Below are 23,149 nucleotides of genomic sequence, written 5' to 3'. Positions count from 1 at the left end.
CTATCTGTCTAGCTGTTTGGGGTTTCTTTCTATTAAGATCGAATAATCACTCAAAACTGGGTACAGAAGAATGCTTGGATCACAAGAAAAAATGCTGGAAGATTCCAATGAAAGTGGAAACAGGAACAAGAACTGCTGATGCTCATTTATTTGTCCCATCTCCGGAAATCAATCCAGCGAATCAGATCAGTATTCACTATTGTTGCTGCTTTCAGTCAGCAAATGATACACAGTTTCCACCCATTTGTATTGTGTCTCCTTTGTATGGAAATGAATGGGGTGGAATAAAGCAATGTCAATGTAATTATGCAATTTCACCAACAGTGGAAAGACAAGTAATGTAGTTTGGGGCAGAAGACAAACTGCTGCGGAGGGCATGCAACAAATAAGCAGAATAGAAAATGGTGCCTTCTTACACCCCTGATCACAAGAGACCTGTTCTCATTGAGATAGTAAACCACTGTCTTGGCTGTACTGTTTCAGTTTGTAGGTGAGGGCTTGGCTTGTATGTCTGAATGTTCGTACATACAAATAAATAAATATCCTCCCACAAAATAAATGTTTCAGCTTCAAGGATTTAAACACAAAATAAATATGGGAAAGCATTTAACCATGTGAACCACCACCAGCAGTCTGAAATGGTACAGACCAGACCAGCGGCGTAGCGTGGGTTGTCAGCACCCGGGGCAAGGCAAGTAATTTGCGCCCCCTAACCTGCCGCCGCTGCCAGCTTCTTCTTGCTGCTGCCTGGTCTGGTCTGGTGTGGTTCTCTCCTGCGCTCAGCGCTGCGCTGGGCAGCCGCTGCACTGTCCCTCCCCCAGATAGTCCCTCGCTCTCTCTCTGCACCACACGCCTGGCACCCACCCCCTCCACAGTGGGCGGCGACCCAGTGGCTCGGATCGGATTCGCACAGCCAGCACTGCAGTGAGAGAGAGTGAGTGAGCCAGGTAGGGGCAGAGAGCTGCGAGTGCGAGCGCCCCCCCCCCCAGATGTTGTGCCCGGTGTGGCCGGCCCCCCCGCACCCCCCACGCTACGCCACTGGACCAGACACATCAGCGTTGCTTCTCACCTCTGAGGCAGAGTGCATTTGGCACCATTTTTCTAACCTGCTGTTAGCCAGTTAACCTGTGTCTGAGATACCCTCAGTGTGAGAAATGAGTAGAGAACAGAAACCTTGTTTGCTGTTGCTACAATCAAGGGATCCTATTCCGCTTCAGTTGTGGGGAGCACCTTCCTGCAGGCAGTACATGAAGGGGCTTTTCACAGTTAAAATTCTAACAAATGTTTTTCGTTTTTCTTTTTAAATATTTTTTTTTAATTACAGATTTTCTTTTCTGTGAAGTCAAGTGATGTGGCCCTATTGAATGAATAGAATTAACAGCAGCCCTCAAAACTGTTTTGAGTTGTGCTCTCCTGGAAGCACATTGTATAAGCAATCTTATTGAAATACACACATATCCAGCAAAGTAGGCAAAAAGTCATGTATGTAACACTACATAACCCCGGATATTAGATTTATTAAGACCCCAGAAGTTTGGGATGAAGCACATAAGGCTTCCTTTCCATTTATCTCCATTTGACAAAGTTCCTCTTGATTCTGGAGCTTAAGCTAAAACCTTTCCATGTTGCTACCATGCTAAGAGGAGCTTGACAGAAACTTAGCCAATCTGCACTCAACTTTGAAGTTCTCAAAATGTGGATACTTTGGGATATATGTTGTGACAATGCCAGGTGCTACTCCTTAAGTGCGAACCATAGGCACATTTCTATAAAGTAAATCCCACCATCTTCCAGTAGGGCTTTCTCCTGATTAAAATGTGCCTAGGGTGGCAGCCTTTGCCTTTACTAAATGTGAAAGTGTTTTCTAAGCTGCAGGAAAATATAATTTGAACCATTTCACATTATCTTTGGTCATAATTTGCCACTGGATCTCCCTGGAAAGTGGAATTTGGCTTGCTCCTCACAAAACTGGGCAACCCTCCTTCACTTCTCCTAAATGAAGACCTATCCTACACAGGGTGGACCTACGGCATATCTATTTATATATACAGTATTATATGTATACATCGCACTGTGCTGAATGAAATTTGTTTCCAAGTTGAAACCTGCCGTCTGGCTGCCACCCAGCGCAGTTACATAGGGAGTAAACCCCGCCAAAACGAGAGGTCCTTACTTCCGAGTAAACACGCCTGAAAAGGAGCGCGTCGCACAACAAGCGCCACTTTCTTTTTCCTTCCTCTTTTTTTTCCCCCCCTCCGCCAAACGCGGGGATAGCAAGCACAGGAAGGGTCGAGCAAAGCAAAAGAGCAAGAAAAGTATTGGTAGGTAAATGGAGGGTGGAAGAGAGAAAGCGATCGAGCGAGCAAGCCAGCCGCCGTGGCCAAAACGGGGGATTGCGAAAAGCAGGAGACTGAGGCGGCGGCGGCGGCGAAAAGGAGGCCCTTGTTCGGGGCTGCAGTTGCCGCTCTCAGTCAACAGGTTGCACCGTTCCCCCTCGGCTGCCCCGCAATGCGCGCGCTCTCCCTCCCTGGACACGCGCTCTCTGCTATGCTGCGCCCGCGAGCGGCCGGGCGGGCGCGAGCGCCGCTTCCCTTTCGTCTCTCGCTCGCGCTCTTTGCATGTCTGCGGGGCGGGGGAGGGGGAGGGGACGGAGGGAGCGAGCGAGCGAGGGAGAGAGAAGGGGGAGGAGGCAGCAGCCTCTGCTGCTAGCGCCGCCGTCCTCCATTTTGTGGCTGGGGCAAAGCCGTAGAGGGGAGCGCGGACGGTGCGGCGGCTGGGAGGAGAGGAGGGGAAGGGAGGAGAAGGAGAAGGGGGAGGGCGGGACGCTGGGTGGGTGTGAAGTGCAGAAGGGGGAAGGCGGGGATGCAGAGGGGGCAGAGGCTGGAGGAGAGGCAGCGGGGCGCGCCAAGTGGGGCTTTAATTAATTGAGGGGGGACAGGAGAGAGTGTGTGTGTGACAGACAGACAGACAGACAGAGAAGGGGGCAAGAAGAGGAGCAGGTGAGGGGGCCGCCTCTGCTGCTGCTTCTGGCGCCTGTGTGGGGCGAAGGGAGGGGGCGGCTGCATTCCCATCTGCAAAGGGGCGGCAGCTTTCGCCGCCGCCCCACACCCAATCCCGTCGCCCCGTAACTCTCCTTCCTTCCAGTCTCTCTCCCCCCCCCCAACCTCCGCCCCGCGCCTTCCAAGTTGTTTATTCGCTTGGCTCTGTGGTGCCGGAGCCATGGAAGTTGGCGGCTAGAGGAGTCCCAGCGCCCCCACTGGATAAGGTAAGGGGTGGCTTCTTCTCCATGTCCGTCTGCCTGGCTGGCTGTCGAGACGCGGCGGGGGCGGGTGGGGGCCGAGGAATGGCTTCTACTTTTAGGATTCTCGAAGGGAGGCGGAGGGCGGCGGAGGGAGGGAGAAGGCGGCGGCGGCCTGCTCCCCCCCCCGTAGAGGTCACCCCCCTCCGTTCCTCAGTAATGTCTGCCCGTTTCGGCTTCTCCTTACCGCCCCCCCCTCCTTCGACCCGCTTCCCACTGCCGTTAAGACCAGGCGATTTGTTGCTGAGGCGTGAGGCCAGATATTTTTTTTTTTGGGGGGGGGTTGGAGAGAGCTGAGGAAAGGAAGATTTTTTTGGAGGGGGGAGAAGCGCTGCTCCTCGTCTCAACTTTAAAGTCGTCCACGTTAAATTTGGACGTCAGAGAAGGGGTGTGCGTGTGTATGCGTGTCTCCCTCTAGCACACACAATATGCGTGTGCGTGCGTGGGATGGGAGGAGGGGGGGTGCGGAAACTGGTTCGCTATCCTATTTCACAACCTTCTCTGGCCAATTTCAATCCCAAAAGGATGATATGCCCAATATAGTATCTCTTTTCTGAGAAATGAAATTTAGTTGTAATGATAAAAAGTGCTATAATTTATTGCCCTCCTCGCCCAACTTGCTTCCAGTTGATTTGTGTGTGTATGTTAAAAATGAACATCTGTTGTTGAGAATCGGGTTTTGGGGTTTTTTAATTTTGAAAGGCTCTCAAAACCCCACCACCACCGTCGTGCTTTTTTGTTTTTTGTTTAGTTGACGGGGCCCCAAGGGTTTGGAAACCAAGAAGTCGTCGAAAACTCGGAGTTGGAGTTTTTGAAGCAAAGGGCTGGTGGGCGTGCCAGGCAAAATGCTCAACAGGTCCCAACACATTTTTCTTTTCTTTTCGAAATCTGCTTTTTGAAAAGGAGAATTTCAACTCAGAAAGAAGGTGCTTAGATATATTTCCTCGGGGGCGGAGAAGAGCTGTATCGTGATAGATTTTCCCCCTTTGGCGTTGCCTATCATTTAATGGCTTTTGTGTCTGTGCAAGAGAAACCTGTGAAAATGTGGTAACTCCAGTTGTTCCCCTTGTCCTTCCCTTTTCCCCCTCAAAACTATGCAACTGTGTACTTTTTTTAATTACATGATGGCCTTTTTTTTTAAGTCTCATGCAACTTTTGACAAGAGTAGGCTGTTTCTCTTTTGCATTATGCCTTTTTTTTGGCTTGGGAGAGAGCTGTTAGGAAAGCTTCCTATCCTTTTAGCACCTTTTACAGCTTTCAGTGTTTTGGGGAAATCTATGCAATGCCCTGAAAAGGAGAACTTAAAAGAAACTAAATACACATTGTTAAATTTCTCTGTTACTTTAAGAGTAAACTTTTTTCCATGTTGGCTTCAATGTCCTTTTGACACCTGGTCATTTTTGTCCTAATTTGACCTCCTGATCAATTATTGATGGGAATGCAATTATTTCTACACAAGCATCAGCAGTTTTTAGATACATCAACATATGCCGACTTTAGCTTTTTCTCCATGCAAGTTGGTACAAGATATGGAAGGTTTAAAATTTAAAAGGAAACTGTCTGTCTCATTTCTTGTAAGGATTTCACTACAAATGGGTTACTTTTTATTGAAATGTAGAGGATTAAATGTGTGTGTTCTTCTCCACACACTTATTTTTAAATATACATGTCTACATTTTACAATCTACTATTTGAAACTGACCATGGCCTTGGACTAAAGTGGAACAATGTATTTCTAAAATTGTATTTTTACAAAAACCTGGGTAAAGGGGGGGGGAGAGAGAGAGATTTGGAAAGTCACTGGTATCACCTGGGAATTCCCCCCCCCCCCAGGCAAAGTTGGTACATTAGGCAGTATTGAGAAACCTGGGTTGGTGTGTTAAGTGAATGGGAATTGAAGTTGTCACATAGATTTTTTGCAAGTATGTATGCAGTAGTAAACAATATTTATTGCATCAGGGACAAATATTACTGGTGTGTTCCGGTTGTGATGAGTTGATGTTATTTTTATTAGTTTAATATGTTTTTACTATAACCTAGATTGGGAAAAGCTTGGAAAAATTCCAGCCCTTTGGATGGATTGGGTTAGAAATTCATTCCAGTATTGGAAAGTGTTAATCTAATGTCTACCGTTTTCTTGAATATGTGTCTGTTCTTTCAGTGTTGGAGCTTCAAGGGCTTTGGATTTGCACTATTCAAGTTTTATGCTAATGGTGAATATTTCTCTTTCTTTATAACCAGTATTAAAATAATGGAGCCCAAAGAATCACTGAAGTCCTCTGGAGGGGAGGAAGCAGGGAAAAGTGCTCACTTCCGTGACAAAGGAGGAATTGTGATGGACTTCCATCCATCCTTTAGGGGAGGAGCTACTGCCAAGACTCCTGCAGCTACGTCTCCCTTGCCTACCCCTTCTCAGTCTGATTCCAAGCAACCGCCTGCTGTGTCTGACTTGTCAAAGGGATTGGGAAGCAATGTGCCGCAGCCAGATCTGTCTAAAGCAGTGTCGCTCTCCATGGGACTGTATATGGGGGAGACAGAGGCAAAAGTGATGGGAAACGAACTTGGATTTCCTCAGCAGGGCCAAATCAGTCTCTCTTCGGCAGAAACGGATTTTAGGCTCCTGGAAGAAAGCATTGCAAGTTTGAATAAATCCTCTAGTCAGGCAGAAGGCTCAAAGGGTACTGCATCTGTGGATGTGCCTCTAGAACAAGAGTTCCCAAGCATGGCTAGTCATGATCTCACTTTAGGGCAAGGGGCTTTAGCGCAAAGCCAGGTTGGCACTAATGGTGGCAACTTGAAGCTGTTTCCTGAAGACCAAAGCACCTTTGATATTTTGCAGGATTTTGATTTGCCACCAGTGTCTCCAGGAAAAGAAACAAATGGGAGCCCTTGGAGAATGGACCCCATACTGGATGACAGCAGCTTGCTTTCACCTCTTGGTGATGAGAGTTTTATCCTGGAGGGAACTGAAATGGAGGACTGCAAGCCTCCGATTTTACCAGATACTAAGCCTAAAATTAATGAGTGTGGGGATCTGTTGCACAGCTCCACAGTGAAGTTGCCACAAGTGAAGACTGAAAAAGAAGATTTTATTGAACTGTGCACCCCTGGGGTAATAAAGCAAGAGAAAATAGGCACAGTTTATTGTCAGGCTAACTTCTCTGGGTCAAATATGCTTGGAAGTAAGACATCCGCTATTTCGGTTCATGGTGTCAGCACGTCTGGAGGACAAATCTACCACTATGACTTGAACACAGCACCTGTCACTCAACAGCAGGATCAGAAACCAGTTTTCAATGCCATTCCATCTCATCCTGCTGGTTCAGAAAATTGGAATAGGTGCCAGGGATCTGGGGATGATGCTCTTACGTCAATGGGGGCTTTGAATTATTCTGGCAGACCTGTCTTCTCTAATGGGTTTTCAAGGTAAGAGATGTTTTTTTTTCTAAACTTATTACAAGGATAGTTATTTCAGCAATGTTCATTTTGTCTCTTCCTGTAGTTAGAAAGAGAATAATAATTTGTCGTGCTTGTGTGCATGAATTAACACATTGCAATAAAGAAATTACTTTTATTAAATAAAACGACCATCAGCAGTAAAGGATGAATCATGATTTAAAATATATGTCAGAGAAATGTTAAAATAGGAATGTTAAGCACAAATAGATCTTAAATCCAAATAGTTCATCCAGAAGGCTTTCTACAACTAGCAGAACAGTTGGCATTTCATTAAAATGGTGTGTGCAACATGCACAGCTTGGTGAATTCCCATCATGTTGTGTTGTGCCTGCTTTGGTGTAGTAACTGCAGCCTACGAAACTTTCAGCTCTAGTGTTCAAAGTAGGATTCCCCTCTGCCTTCCCCTTGATCAACAGTATTTAAAAGACAAAAGATAGTACATTATGTTTCAATCTACATTTTGGTTACCATTGAGATATAAATCATAGGAAGACTTTATTCTGTTGATAAAAAAACGTGGAGTAGTCTTTCTTAATAATGCTAAATGTGGAAAATATTTGGAGCAGAAGTTTTTTAAAAGTATGTTTTCATTCCAAGTCTGTATGAACAGAAAATTTATCCAGAACCTAGAAATGTGGTGATAGCAACTTAGATTTTTTTCATTGTTTCCTCTCTCACTTTTATTTTAAACTTTCATTTATGCTTTTGTTTCAAGTGATTTAAAGCCTGCACCTTGCTTTAAAAAATTATCCTACGTATTGAAATTGCCTTAAGGCTTATCTGAAAATCTTGATTTGTTCTGCATACATACTTAACAAAATGGTATACAGGTTTTTATTTTGCAATTGATCTGGGACTTCCCTTATTACACCTGGATGTGCATATGCTGGTATGCATGGAGCGGTAAGACATTCTAGGAATTTTGGGGCATGCACCAAGCTCCTGTTCCTTATAATGTCCTATTTTCATTCTTGCCCATCAATTCATGCTGCAGGGATGGATAGGGAATCTCATTGCTCATGGGAATCTCATTGTGAACACCATACTGTACCCCTTCACATGGAATGTTTGCAACTAGTATGTTTTGTTTTATGATATTATAATGAGCAACAGTTTGTACTGCATGTTTTTGGAACATTTTTGATGAATTTCTGCTGAAGAAGAGGGGACTTGTTGCTAGGCTGTTTTTTATCATCAAGTTACTTATACAGTTACTACAGTAAATGTCACTCAAGAAACACGGTGAGAAACTCATGAGACTTAAATACTGTAGATACTGTGATTTGAGTTATTCCTTTTGATAAGAATATGGGGGGGGGGAGAATTAGATATATTTTTCCAATATATTTTAACATGAATGCAATGTAAAATCTATAAAATATGCATTAAATGGTAAACTTGTACCTAGGAGTTGGGGGGCGTGTTTAGTGGTAATATTTATCCAACTGATGGCATTGCCTGGCATGTCTGAAATTCTTGCTTGTGAAATACTATACTTTGAAATATGAAAGGTAATGATTGCAGACTCCTTTTTTATGCCATCCCAATCTATTTCTGATATTTAATTTAAACAGTGTATTTAGAAGTTGCTTTTATTTCAGATTGTTCTGCAGTTTATTTATAGGAAAGCAGCGCTAATATATACATAGTTCAAGCAACAAATATGTTTTTCAGAAAATGCTAAACTGCTTGTGCAAGCTCCTCAGGTCTCCATAGCGCTCCTTCTTTCTTCCTTCCTTCCTTTCCTGTGTGGAATAGGAAATGAACCAGAGACTGGCTTATATATGTGAACCAGCACTCATTGTTTGTTTCTCTCCTAACAAACCATGATAGTGATTCAAGTATGAACATTGGTTCACCATCAGTTTGCTAGGAAAAAAGTGTACGTAATGACAGCTCAGCCTCTAGTTTGTTTCCTCTTCCACGTGCTGGTGGAGCACCATGGTACTTTTGAGCAGCGTACACCAGCACACTACATGCTTGCTTAAATCCTAATGATTTAAGGTGACATGCAAACCAGGCCAAAGATCCTCATGGCACTTTAAAGGCTGACTAATTTAGGACGGCAGGAGTGTTTCTAGGCTGGAATATATTTCATCATCCAGAAACTTTGACTAGGATTTGCTCATGACATGGCCATCTGATTCAGATAAAATTGACATAGCTAACAATATTTATATTTAATGCTGCACAGCTGAACTCTTGACTAATACAACCTTTAGAACAAAGTGAAAATAAATTATGTAAAATTATGAAAATGTTTCTTTTGTAGGACATTGTTGAAACAGTGAATGTACTTGACTGGTCGACGTTTATTCCAATTAGAAGTTTATTCCAATTGGTAGAAGAACTAAAGAGCTCTACAAAATCAATAGCAGTGTTTTGATGAATAACTTGTTTTTCAAGTGGGATGTGCATATTGAGCTAGTAACTCATACTTTCAAGTTTTTCAGCATGATACAGTTGCAATCCTAGTCCTAATTACCTGGGAATAAATCACATTAAATTTAATAGAATATCCTTTTGAGTATAGGCTTACATGGTTAGGAATATAGTCTACTGGAGTGGCAGTCTTTAACTAATTGCTCACACATTTTCATTGGCAAGGCTGTAAGTTAAGGAAGGGCACCGTTTGATTTGATATTTGGTAGAGAGCTATTTTGTTTGTGTTATAATACTATATTAGGAAATTTAAAAAGAAAATATTAAATATGGTTTTATTCCTAAGCTCACAGAGCATTTTAGTGGTTTAAATGTAAACACTTCAGACATCATGCCAACCCCTCATTAAGGATGCTGTAGTTATGGTTTGGTGTGATGTCCAGATTAAACACTGTTTTAACAGTAAGCCTGCCTTTAAAGGCAGTTCCACCACACAAAAGGGACACTAAGCAAATGGAAAGAGAAAACCTATAGTAGCTCTAGACCAGAGGTAGCCAACACAAAGCCTTGCAGATGTTGCAGGAGTTGAACTTCCATTATGCTAGACCATTCACCATGCTGACTGGGACTAATGGAAGTAAGGAGTCCCAACAATATCTGAAAGGCACCAGTAAAGGTACCCCTGCCCGTACGGGCCAGTCGTGTCCGACTCTAGGGTTGCATGCTCATCTCGCTCTAGAGGCCATGAGCCGGCGCCGTCCAAAGACACTTCCGGGTCACGTGGCCAGCGTGACAAAGCTGCTCTGGCGAGCCAGCACCAGCGCAGCACACGGAAACGCCGTTTACCTTCCCGCTATAAAGCGGTCCCTATTTATCTACTTGCACTTAAGAGTGCTTTCGAACTGCTTGGTGGGCAGGAGCTGGGACCAAACGACGGGAGCTCACCCTGCCACGGGGATTCGAACCGCCGACCATACGATCAGCAAGTCCTAGGCACTGAGGTTTTACCCACAGCGCCACCCACGTCCCTTAAAGGCACCAGTAGGGTACTGCTAATTTAGACTAAGCTGTGGCCTTCATTTTAAACAACAGTTGCTGCAAACAGTGGTTTAGCATCTTTCTTAACTGAATTTCAGCAGAAATATGAATGCCTAGAGGGGCTGTTATTTTCCAGTTTCCCCTCTTTCCTATTCTGAAGTGTCTCAGGTTTAAGTAATTGTAATTCTTATCTGTGTGTGTACTGTTGCAAGGGTGATATTAAAGGTTTTAGTCTGTTGAAATGGGAAAGGCATACGGTAGGATTACAAACCAAATAAGACATGGCTTGCAAAATAATGGCAAGATTTAGTTTGTAATTGAAATGGGGAAAGAATAAGCCTTCAAATGATGGATTGACATTGTGCGTGAATGAGGTTCTGCAGCAAGGATAGTGCTCTCCAGAGTTTGTTGGAGTACAGTTCCCATCATCTGGTTCATATGAACACCACAGATTCCCCATTTCTGATCTATACAGCAAATACTAATGATTGTATATGCATTTTGGAACATACCTAGAAAGAATAAACCAGTATCGTTGTGGAAGTATATAGCTAATCTGTCTATTATCAAATATCCTTTTTAAAAATTTCAAATACAGCTTTCATTTTAAAAGATTTCTGAAGGTACTCCCAACTTGCTAATTGCTAGTTGTGTAGATTTCTGCCACATGTGATGTATTATTTAGACTTAATATTTCATGATTTGATATCTGCTCTTATATCTCGCCTGCTTCTCCATGTATTAATTTTTTAAAAATAGTTATTCTAGTCTGTCATTATGCTTCTCACTTCCTATCCAAGCACATCTGATTTCTCTTGTAAAAGTCACTTTGACAGATTCATTTTGGAGCCCTTGTGAAACCTGATCAGATGCATGCTTTCTCAGAAGTAAGACTGGGCCAGTTCAGGCAGAAACAAACCGCAACAACCCTTAGGGTCTCACACTCTCTCTTATCTCTTTCAGTGCAGCTGTGATGAGACTGAGAGCTGCAGTATGTTTTTTTGATTAACTGAAGTTTAGTATTCAGTTTAAACCCTAAAATGTGTTTTAAACTATGGTTAAAAACTATGGTTAATCTTAACCTAATGTCTGGCATTGACTTGTTTCATACAAACCATAGTTTCATCATGTTGGTTTTGCACAAAACAACAAATAGCAGTTAATTAAAACTGGGACACAAGCTTCCAGTGCCTTCTTTGCAGTTGTACTGGATGGGGAGGAAACATGCATGAGCCTGAGAGTTGCTGGAACTTTTCCTACCACGATACACATCTTACTGAATTAAGTCTTGATCCCAAATAAAAGTGCAGCCATAACTAAATCTAAATGAAGACTCTTGTGGCACCTTAAAGCCTAAAAAAAAAATTACCGTATTTTTCGCTCTATAACACGCACCCGACCATAACACGCACGTAGTTTTTAGAAGAGGAAAATCCATAGGCATGCCACCCGTAGGCATTCCCTCCATAACACGCACAGAAATTTCCCCTTACTTTTTAGGAGGAAAAAAGTGAATGTTATGGTGCAAAAAATACGGCATATAAATTTCATGGACTGTGTGCATGCTACAATTAATCTGTTAGCAGAAACAACAGTCTTTTGATACCACAAAGGCTATTACAGACATGAGTGCCCTATGAGAAGTTGTTACATAGTTTGTAGGTAAAGCAACAAGAGTAACTGCTATGGTAGGTTTCATGACAGTTGTTAGCCATTTGAACTCTTTTAAGAGTTGTTGGTGTTATACCCATTTTGCCCCATAGCATGATAAAGCCTGAAGTGGGCTGTATAGAACACTCAAATTCAAGATGCATTTCCATTCCAGTGTCATTCAGATGTTGTTTAACCACAACTTCCATCAGCCCCAGTAGTTAATAATAATAATAATTTATTTGTTGTTGTTGCTGTTGTTATTCCCCGACCATCTGGCTGGGTTTCCCCGGCCACTCTGGGCAGCTAAATAACTGAAGAGCACCAGGGTTGGGAGAAGAATATTCAGTACCACTTAGAAAGAGTTAGGAAGAATAAGCAAGTGTATGTGTGTGCGCGTCTGTTTATATTCAAAACAGTATCATTAATATCCATTTAATACCCGAAGCTTAATACCAGATTGGTATTGCCTAGTTTTAGCAGGTGAAAATCTTTTCATGGAAGTCCTAGGATGTACAGATTTGCATTTAGCCTTTTATTTGTGTTGTATTCTAGATGTGCTACTTTGTTTGCCAGGAATTCACAAAAGGATAAGGGAATGGAGAGACAAAATAGTGCAGATGGAATGTGCCCTGCTATGTGAAAGAGCACAAAGTTTTCCCAAGTTAGTATTCTATACAGGACAACTTCCTGAAAATGGCTTCAACTAATCTGAAGGTTTGTAGTGGATACTAGAGTGGTTCCTGTGTAAAGACAAACTAAAACAATTTGTTCTACTATGGCGAGCACCATTCTGGTATCTGGACATATGGAGGAATACTCATTTTGCCTGTCAAAACTAAGCATTTAATAATTTTCGTTTGGAGATTGTGACTGGATTTTCCAAATCCATTTAATCAAACACTTATACAGTGGTACCTCTGGTGACAAACTTAATTCATTCTGGAGGTCTGTTCTTAACCTGAAACCGTTCTTAATCTGAGGTACCACTTTAGCTCCCGCTGCTGCCGCACTGCCAGCACGCAATTGCCATTCTCAACCTGGGGCAAAGTTCTTAACCTGAGGTACTACTTCTGGGTTAGTGGAGTTTGTAACCTGAAGCGTCTGTAACCTGAGGTGTTTGTAACCCGAGGTACCGCTGTACTTAATTCTGTAGGCTCTACCATGGCTCTACCTTTGAAATAAGTATGTCTTATATGTAGGAGCTGGCTACAGTATAATTTTGGGTTATTGTTTTTGTTTCTTCTGATGACAACTAATAGAAAGCGCTGCCTCTTTTTATCAGCAATCTACTAATCTGTTTCTCTGAAGCATAGGTATTTGAACAATTGCAAGGGTGCATCAATACAATCAGGAGGGTAGAGTGTTGGTTCACCCAGAGTTAGGTATAAATTTGGTCAACAGTTTTCCCCCCCCCCCTGATATTTTTTAACAATGATGTGAGAAGTTGGTACACGTTTCATGACACTAGCCATTGATTTATTGACTTTCAGGCATGTTTCTCATACACTGAGAACAAAATTCTCATTTACTAATTTTACATTAAACCAGGTGAGAGTAGCCGATGGGTTTCAAACCCCTGCATGCTCCAGCAGATTGTGGGGGGTGATACCAATAGTGGGTCAAATAGCCAAGAAGACCTTTCTGCACATGCTGTAGAGCAGGCATGTCCAAAGTCCATTTCGGGGGCCTAGTTTGGCCTCTGTGGCAGTTTATTTTCTGGGGTAAAATCCTAAAAAATCTTCAGGAAAAACAATTTCAATCGTAAAAGAAGCTCAACAACTCCAACCTTTAAGAAAAAGCTCAACAACTTCAATCCTTAAAAAGGGTCAACAAATTTGGTCAGCCCCCACGACCCTTCACTTCATAAAATCTGGCCCTCTTTGAAAAAAGTTTGGACACCACTGTGAGGGAAGTGAGGGGCAAATGGGTAGCCCATCTAGGAGAAGGAAGAAACTGATCCTAAACCTCTGCTACCTTGTGAGAGATCTTCAGGAGAATATAAGGCTAAGAAAGCTTACACAAATCTGCAGTGGAGTCCCTAAGATGGTTCGATGGCGCCTTTTATGTCTCTGTAGCAGACTCAGCCCTGTAACTGCCCTCAGATTAAATATAGTGGACCCACCACACAGTACACCAATTAAGCCAATTTATACAGTTTACCACAGGCTATCTTGTGAGAGGTAAACTTCGATTCAGGGAGTCTCAGGAGTTGATCAATGAAGAAAAGTATTATTTACAAAAGTGGAACAAAGTAGGGTTGGGAGATGCGTTCTTTCAGGTAGAAATCAGTTTATTACTTAAACCCAAATATAAAGATGTCACAGGCTTAAACACAGTAGTATGTGCACAGCTTTTCTTAAACTTCAGTTGCTAAAAATCAGTTGTTAAACTTCAGGTAGACGTTCAGGTTTCTAAAATAGGTGGTAAAATGCTTAACTCAATTTCTGTTACTTCACTCTCATTCCTAAACTTAGTTATTATGACATGTGTTAGTTAAATACTTCTGACACAGCACAGCTTCTTTCCCATCTTAATACTTTGGTTTATGAGCGAGGGGCACTTTTTGTCAGTTACCCACTCTCTTAACAAACCCACTCCTAAAGTATTTCAATTAGTGTAACAGACCTCACCTCTTGTTACTGGCTTGGGAGTTGCCTTTCCTAAAACAACTCTCCCCTCCTGATTGGATTGAGACCCAGGTAATTTGTATTCCAACAGCTTCATACTTCCCTTGACTCAGATTCGGCTCTACAGTTAACTCGTGTCTGTATACCTTCCCCAGACATTCAACCCGGTCTTCCTATCTCAGCTGCAAGGCTCTCTTCCTCTTGCTATAGATCATTTCTTCAGAGAAGATGTTCATCTCAAATCAGAACCAATTCTCTCAGACAAACCCTATCGTAATCACACTGTTTCCCATCTCAAATCAAGCCCTATCTCTCAAACTAAACTCTAACTCCACCTCTTTCCCTTTTCTATCCCTGTCTAAAAACTCTGCTTCTCTTTTTCTCCCTCTCCAAAGTTTTGCTCCACCCGTTTTAGCCAGCTGTCTTGGGAGCCAATCAGAGCTAGGCTCCAGCACTCTGGTGAGATTTTGAGGAATTTCATCACCAGACTCTGGTCTGGCTCTGCTGTCCATCACAGCCTCCTTCTGGCAGCTCCTACAGCTGAGCTCCTGCCAAATGTATTGCTCTGCTTTCCTTTGGACCACATCAGCAAGGCCAAGGTCGTCTGAGTAGCCCAGGATCTCCATACACACTGCCCAGGCTTATGCCCTGGGGAGGTCACTTTGATACTGCTAACACAGTGGTTTGACTTCACCCCCAGAATGCTTACTGCAATGTCTCTGGAGCAGATAGGTGCCAACAACATTTCTAGCGTTGAGTTATGCTTCTTGTGGGTGACATAGGCTACTTGCATAGGGAGAAACTTCAGAGGTGTACAAAAATAGTATGATTGGAAATGGTTTGAGATTTGAAGGAAATCTCCTGCAAGGTGTGAAGCAAAATGCCAGTCACTTAGGTAGAGATTGGAAAATTCTTCTGTTGCCCGTTGCCTTGGTATGTTTAAGCACTGAGAAGGATAAGAAACATTTCTGCAGGAAGGAGGAAGAAATCAGTGACATTGAGTACAAGCCAGCAAAATTTTGACTGACTCACAGTCAAGGCAATGGAGTGGGGCATAGCTGCAGTTGACCGTTCCATTTGATTGAGGCAATTAATGAGTAACATTTTTCTGGATTATGCACACTTGTTTTAATTCTCAGAATTTCAAACCCATTCTGTTGGCAAATGTGCCAGTTAAACTTCCAAGCAATTTCTAAGAGAGAAAGTGTGCAACTAAGCCTCTGTCTTCTGGTCATTCTTTCATAGCTAATATCCATAGTTCAAAGTTAAAAACTTAAATTTTGAGATGATACTGGTTTAAAGATGATCAAAGAAGCTCTGTGTTTGAGGGGATGTGAAATTTCTATATGTAGCATGAGGCAACATATTGGCTCATTCGCCCACAAAAGTTATTATTTGCTGACAGCATCATCAAGTATAGAGTAAGTGTGAGACAATCTTCTACTACTCCACTGTGTTTCATTTCACTATTTAGATCTTGATCTGTTCACCTACTACGGTATATTGCATAGATTTGAATTAACTGATCGGCATTACCATCCTGCATAAAATGCAAGAGGTGAAGATTCCCCAAATATATTGTTTGTTTTCTGCTTCATATGGGCAGGGTTGTTCCAGAAGAGTTACACTCATTACTCACTGTTACCACACTTACTCGGAACATGTGTCTACACATCTGCGAACTATTTCTCTGCGTTTAGGGAATAAGCCATTCCAAAATATGAATAGTTTGAGAGAATTTAGCTCAGATATGCTAGAGGAGCAGTTTCTCACTCCAATCCTGGCTTTCATTTACAGCAGACTGAGTAACTTCAGATTGTTTAGTCGAAGTAGCAAAATGCCTTCAAAAGATACACTGCAGAGCAAGAGAGATGCAGTCACAGCCATTTCAGAAACTGAGGTTTATTGAGAAAGTACATTACAGTCATACCTCGGGTTAAATGTGCTTCAGGTTGAGCGTTTTCAGGTTACGCTCCATGGCGACCCGGAAGTAATGGAGCGCATGTGCAGACGCTCAAAATGACGTCACATGCATCCATGGAAGTGGTGAATCGCAACGCGCAGTTGCGGGTTGCATTTGCTTCAAGATGCGAACAGGGTTCCGGAACGGATTCCGTTCGCATCCAGAGGTACCACTGTATAACATTGTCACTTTAATAGTTAACTGTTAAGGCTGTTCCAGAGATTGGGGTGGGGGGGAGAGAGCAGAGGATTAGTAAAATGGCTGCCAAGCACAGAGGCTGTGTAGTGATCTGCTTGGCTTCGGAAGCAGTCTAAAGTATAAGACACAGAACGTTTCTTCCTTACTTGCTGTGTGAAACACTGGAAGTGGGAATGAAGATTCCTAACATTGGGGTAATATCCAGAAAGAAGGTAAAAATAATAGATTTTTCTCAGCTACGCCAATTTACTAGACATAATCCAGAGTAGGGATGTGGATAAAGAACAGTCAGATGGGAGACCAGGGTTAGTCACGTTGAGTCTTTAATTGCAGGGGGTACACCTGGAATTAAGGGATTCAGAGATTTAAGAATGGACATCTAGCCAGGGTCTATAAATGTTTAGTTTTGCTGACAGACAATTTGGCTAACAAAAAAAATGTGCAGAGGAAATCCTGGGAAGGACAAGTATGACTTTTGGAGCACTTTGATATTCTGGCATCCCACTTAGTTCTGGGGCAATTACAAAGATTCACAAAAGAGTAGTGTGGTCATGGAACTGAGATTTCTAGGTGCATAAAAAATCCTATGGTCCTGTTTCTGCTTATCAAAAACAATTAGGCACGTTGCTTCTAATTTGGCCCACCCAAATTATGCCCACCTTCCAAACACATCAGGTGTAGGACAGATGCTGACACAGATACACAGGAGCAATCCGGAGCTAATCAGCACTGACAGAGTCCTGCTGGGATAAGGTGCACTAGGGTATTCCTTATAACCACCAGTTGCTTTCACCATTAATCAGCTGCTGTCATCATGACATGAGGCAATTGACAGGTGGGTGGTCCAGCACAAATATTGGCTGGTGGAGGTATTTGGGATCCCGTCCTGGTATGGAGGGGGGTGGAGTCTTCTTTGTCCATTTCAATAGATGTGTTTTGTGGGAAACTTCCAAGGCACCTTTGTCCTGGTTTGCCAGACCTTTACTAGCTCACCTTTCCAAACAAAATGTAATGTTACAACCCAAGGTGTTCATGAGGAGACACACACAATTGTTGAATATCATACTGGGAATATCATACTGTTTAAAATTGAGGTGGGGAGGTGAGGGACTGATAGGACATTTTTCCCCATCTATAGTACCTACCTTGTTTATGCAAAGAAAATTACATCCTTTTATTTGACTGAGGTTTAAACAAATTAAAAAGCACTCTTTCCAGTACAGGTGCTTCGTGGACCTAACTGATTACATCCCTCCATTGTGAGAATAATGTTCACACAGTTCTTCCACTCTCCTTCCTGATCTTCTCTTACTCTATTACTCATAAGTTTGTGTAGGAGTCTTTGGTAAGAGACTTTGTCAAAAGCTTTTTGAAAGTCCAAATAAACAGCATCTACTGGATCACCCCATCACCATGCCTTGCAGCATGTGCAAAAATTCTAAAGGTTTCATGAGATAGGACCTACGTTTGCAGAAGCAATGTTGATTATTCCTCAGCAAACTTAGTATCTTTAATCAGTGCTTTGCACCAATTTACCTGGAACAGGCTTTCAGCCAATCTGTCTGTAATCTCCTTGAATCTCTCTGTATCCGTTTTTTTTTAAAAGGTGTTACACCAGTCACTTCTCAAAGGCCAGTCTTAGGACATGTTGATCAATAAAGTTGAGTCAGCCACAGGAAACTGTCCTACGTCAAATCATTATTCTAGAACAGTTTTTTTCTATATACATGAGTGCATTGTCATGGGCATAAACATCTCTAAATTTGCATCTTCATTTTGAAAGTGTGTATCGCTTCAGAGAGTCTGAGGCATACTAAAACATACATTTTTTTAGTCTGTGATGTTTTCTTCAGTTCTGCATGAAAATGGCTGTTCTGAGGAATAGAATTTTGTCACGACATACCGGTTTTTGTTTGGTTTGATTAGCAATGATAAAAGTGCCTGGTTAAGGAGCATAAGAATATAAGAAAAGCCCTGCTGGCCAGTGACCCAGTTCAAAATCCCAGGTAAGAGAATTTATAGTTTCATCAATGAGGGTATGGTCTGCTATGGTTAGACATTGTGGTTTACCAAATGGGATAATAGTAACAAGCACTGTCTACAAATTTGTTCTGTGAACAACACATTTTGGAAATTCATATTACCCTTATTTCAGATTGATCAGATTACAGTGGTACCTCAGGTTACATACGCTTCAGGTTACATACGCTTCAGGTTACAGACTCCGCGAACCCAGAAATAGTGCTTCAGGTTAAGAACTTTGCTTCAGGATGAGAACAGAAATCATGCTCCAGCGGCGCAGCAGCAGCAGGAGGAGGCCCCATTAGCTAAAGTGGTGCTTCAGGTTAAGACCAGTTTCAGGTTAAGAACTGACCTCCGGAACGAATTAAGTACTTAACCCGAGGTACCACTGTATGGTGTAAGGTGGTGGCATCTGCTTTCCCTGTTCTGTCCATCTTTGCTGTTTTTGTTCTAGCCAAGAGCAAACAACATGCATAACAACACCTGCCATTAAATTTCTACTTTAATATAAAGTTAGTTTTGCAAGCATATGGGAATCGGGTAAGATCTTTTACCGATGTGAGTTAATTCCTCAGCCCTTTAATTTTCTTCAGACAAGTAACTTTTGCACATGGATAACTTTTATTAAAGTTCTTGTGTTTCAATAGTGCACTGTTCAGAACTTGACAGCAATTTGCTCAACATCTTAGAGGGTCTGCATATGTTCACTTTCTAGCAAACTGTGACATTCTGCTTCTTCAGTGCTTTAATTTTTAGAAAGTCAAAATAATTTCCTGATTCATTAAAATGAGTGGCTTTTACACGCCGTAGAATCTTGGACATGTAGTTTGTGGATCCATCGCTGGACAGCAAGTGAACTTGTAAATAAGATTTGTGCCAGCTGGCATGCAACTATCCTGAAACTTGTGACTTGTACTTTGGGTTAGAAAAATGTCTTTGTCTTTTTTTTAACCTAGTCTTTAAGGTGGTTCCAAGAAAGAAGCTCTTTTGCTTTGGTTATAGTTGCTTTGTCATGCATGCAAAAATCTCAGTTACAGTTAAATGTATCAATTATATAGTGTATGCTCTGATAATTTGCTATTTTAAGTCAAAACTCTTGATCTGCTACACCTTTAAAAGTATACCTTACCCTGGTGCTACATATTTTGTCTGCTAAAAAAAAAAGTCTTTCTCTTTCCCCTACCTTCCCTCTGGATCATGGTTTCTTAAAATAAAAAAACTTATTCAGTCTCCTCCTACAATTCCAGTTATGACATAAGAAAATATTTTTATTTTATAAATTTACTGAACCACTTTTTAATTTAAAAAAAACTCTTAAATGACAAACATAAACAATTACACTAAAAACCAACCACAAAAATATATCCCACACTTAAAAAACAACAACAGATTATTTCTTTGTTCATTAAATTTAATCCCACCTTTTCTTCCAAAGGAAGAAAGGCAACAAACAACAACAGGGCAGCAAACAACAAAGCAGCAAAACAATATGAGTAAAACAGTATAAGTAAAAATACAATAAAACATATATAAAACATTTAAAATCAGTTTATATTTTGGTTAAATCAGGATGTAATTTAAGATTTCATCATAATTATGTATGTGTGCAGAAAATATGTGAGCATCCATTCCATTTAATTTGACAGTTTAGTCAATTACAAGTCCATTAAATGTGAGAAATGTTTCTCAAATTCTGTTTGCTGTAACAGTATATTATATATTGTTGCATACAGAAATGATATCTTGTATTTTGAATTATGTGTTGAGATGCACACATACCTGCCATTATCATTTTCATGTTTCTTGCAATGTGTGTGAAGTCTACCATACATGTGGATGTGATTAGTTTATTTTCAGCTAATCAGTTTCATAGAAACACTTGTGAATATCACACCACCAAAATGTGTAGGTTAGTAGCATGGCCTCTTCTTTATACTGTATACCAACCAAGCATGTAGAAATGATAACAATGATGCTGTGTATGTAGTTGGTGTGCGTATGACTTTACTTTCACTTTTTTACTTGACTTGAAACTATGCACTTGTCATGTGATAAGCAACTAACTATCAAATTCCAGAGTGGGATGAGAATTTTCCTAGCACTTACACAGCAGCCCATACCTTCTCTCCAGCTTGGACGAAAACTTGGGAGGTGGTTTAGTAACCGCAAGGCCAAGGTGCCTGGAGAACCTTCACCATAATAGCTCTAAATGGTAAGGAGCTTCTTAAGTTGCTCCTTGACAAAGGGGTGCTATTAACCCCCTCTTTGAGCATCAGACAAGCTAGAAGGGGCAGGAAAATAGAGATAGTTTTGACCTGCAGCTTAGGCTAGCCAGAAATTGTGCATTTGTGTTTAGAAGGATGTAAGAGTTGACTTTCTTGAACATACTAAAACTTGAATGCAGTAGGGCTGTATGCAGGGGGTTTTCACACACACCCTTCTAGTTACAGTCCCAACCCTCACCCCTGACTCTGAAACATTTCACCCAAAAATTAGAGAATACTAGTTCCAGATTCCAGGGACAAACAATGGGGAATGGCCTTCATCTTTTTTGCATCCTGTTTGCAAGTTTCTCCAGTGGTATTGGACTGCTGTTGGAATCAGAATGCTGGACTATGTGAACCATAATTTAATCCAGCAATAAAATCCTTACATTTTGAGGACTTGGTCTTTTTGAATTCCAATTAGTTACATATTTTGTCTGGATGATGACATAACAGACTTTGAAAAACAAAACAAAACTGTGGCACATGGTTGAGGTTACTTAAGCAGCAATTGTGGTACAAGTACTATTTTTCGATTCTCAAAACATTAGTTCGGAGCAGCATAAGGTACGTTTGGTCCACAGGAAATTGGTAAATTGGCAATAAAATTGACTCCATAAAATTCTTTGAGGTTTGTTTCTTTCTCTTTTTACAAATAAGCAGTGCATAAATCTTATGAAATAAATAAGGCTTGGGACCTAAGTATCTGAAGGATTAGCTTTGGGAAGGATGTGCCCAAGTGTTATATTCCTTATGACCTTCTCTGTGTCGTCGTCCTCCACCACCTTCAAAAGTTGGGGTGACCAGAGAAAAAACCTTCTTAGTTGGAACACTCCATATGCCAATTGATGTTCTCAGGGAGGCTGGCCTGGTATTAGCTTAGGCTTTTCAGCACCAGAATATAGACCAGGCTTCTTCAACCTTGGCCCTCCAGATGTTTTGAGACTACAATTCCCAGCATCCCTGACCACTGGTCCTGCTATTTAGGGATCATAGGAGTTGTAGGCCAAAAACATCTGGCGGGCCGAGGTTGAGGAAGCCTGATAAAGACCTTTTGGTTTTTTCCAGAACTTCCAGCACTTTAAATTCTTATATTGCTGCTTTTGTGGTTGTTTCTATATTTTACTTTATTTGGTTTTATCTTGTGCTTTACTGCTCTTCTGTTGTATACTGTTTTACATCATTGTTTATATTTTGATTTTAAAAAACTTGTTACCATTTTTATTTAACTTTGTAAGCTACCCTGAGAGCTTGTGCCTGAAGGAAGGTGCAACAACTTGTAAATAAATGCTTGCATAAATTAAAAACATTTGGTGTAATTGTGTGTGGAACCCTTCACGATGAAATGCTATTTGTGGGTATAAGCAGGACAGGAGTTTTACAAGGAATACATATTCACATAATTTACCATTGCGCTAAAAGTACAGCCATAAATTTTGTTCCTGTGTTAATCCCTCTAAAAACATGCATTTAACCACAGGTTTTAATAAGAGCTTACCGAAACAAGGAGCTAAGCCTAGTAGCATGGTTTGCTTTGTTCTTTACCCACAGGCTTTATCGTTTATCAATTTGACATTTTTAAAATATTTCTGAGATGAAACGTAAAATTAGTGGTACAACAGAATCATCATACCTTTGCTTCTAAGTCATTACTTCAAAGACTGTGCCTTTTAGCAAAATTTGACACAAACCAGGCATAATTGTACGTGCTTGTGTGTTCTTAAAGCTAGATTAGTCTTAAAGGGATTGTATAAGGTCCAAGGCGAACAAAGGTTATTTTGCTTTTAGTATAGAATGAGGAATTTCTTGACGGCCTAAGCACAAACGTATTGTTTTAACTTTATCTAAGGGTTTGTATCCAATTATGCCCTTCTGCTAGCAGGCGGTATTAGAAACTGAGAAATGAAAGTTAGGAACTAAATGGTACCTTAAACCTAGGTTGTGGGCACAACAGAATGTCTAGGTGCACTTTTTTATAACTAGAATGCAAAGCTAAAAATGAATGAACTGTAGCTAAAATATTATCTTCATTTTTCACATGGTCTAGTCCTTCCCCTGCCCACCCTCCTAATATTCTTGAGAGGGTCTCTTCTCCAGTCTTCAGAGAATAGATGGAAGTGGGGAGGCAGAAAAAGGTCCTCTGTTCCTTCCACTCTGCAGTTTTAATCTGAAAGTTTAGGCGCAGTACTGCACCCAGAGCTCAGAAACTGCTTGCGCTAATGAATTGCCCTCTTGTAGAATGTGC

The 23,149-nt window shown here is 41.5% G+C and overlaps 1 protein-coding gene across 3 annotated transcripts in view; it reads left to right on the top strand.

The window, feature by feature from the left end:
* Window positions 1-2,835: 2,835 nt before the first annotated feature.
* Window positions 2,836-23,149, top strand: part of NR3C1 (nuclear receptor subfamily 3 group C member 1) — a 55,445-nt gene continuing 35,131 nt past the window's right edge. Inside the window, exons 1-3 of one of the 3 annotated variants that reach the window (XM_081179742.1) lie at window positions 2,836-3,265; window positions 4,050-4,154; window positions 5,540-6,724. In XM_081179742.1, coding sequence (XP_081035868.1) covers window positions 4,144-4,154; window positions 5,540-6,724 — 1,196 coding nt within the window. In that variant the 5' untranslated portion in view covers window positions 2,836-3,265; window positions 4,050-4,143. Of the gene's footprint in view, window positions 3,266-4,049; window positions 4,225-5,539; window positions 6,725-23,149 lie in introns of all 3 variants that reach the window. The other 2 variants (XM_081179744.1, XM_081179743.1) reach the window with 2 other exon arrangements.

Source organism: Podarcis bocagei (genome assembly GCF_964188305.1).
Source record: "Podarcis bocagei genome assembly, chromosome: 2".
NCBI classification, from domain to species: domain Eukaryota; kingdom Metazoa; phylum Chordata; class Lepidosauria; order Squamata; family Lacertidae; genus Podarcis; species Podarcis bocagei.
This window is presented reverse-complemented; position numbering and strand designations above follow the sequence as displayed.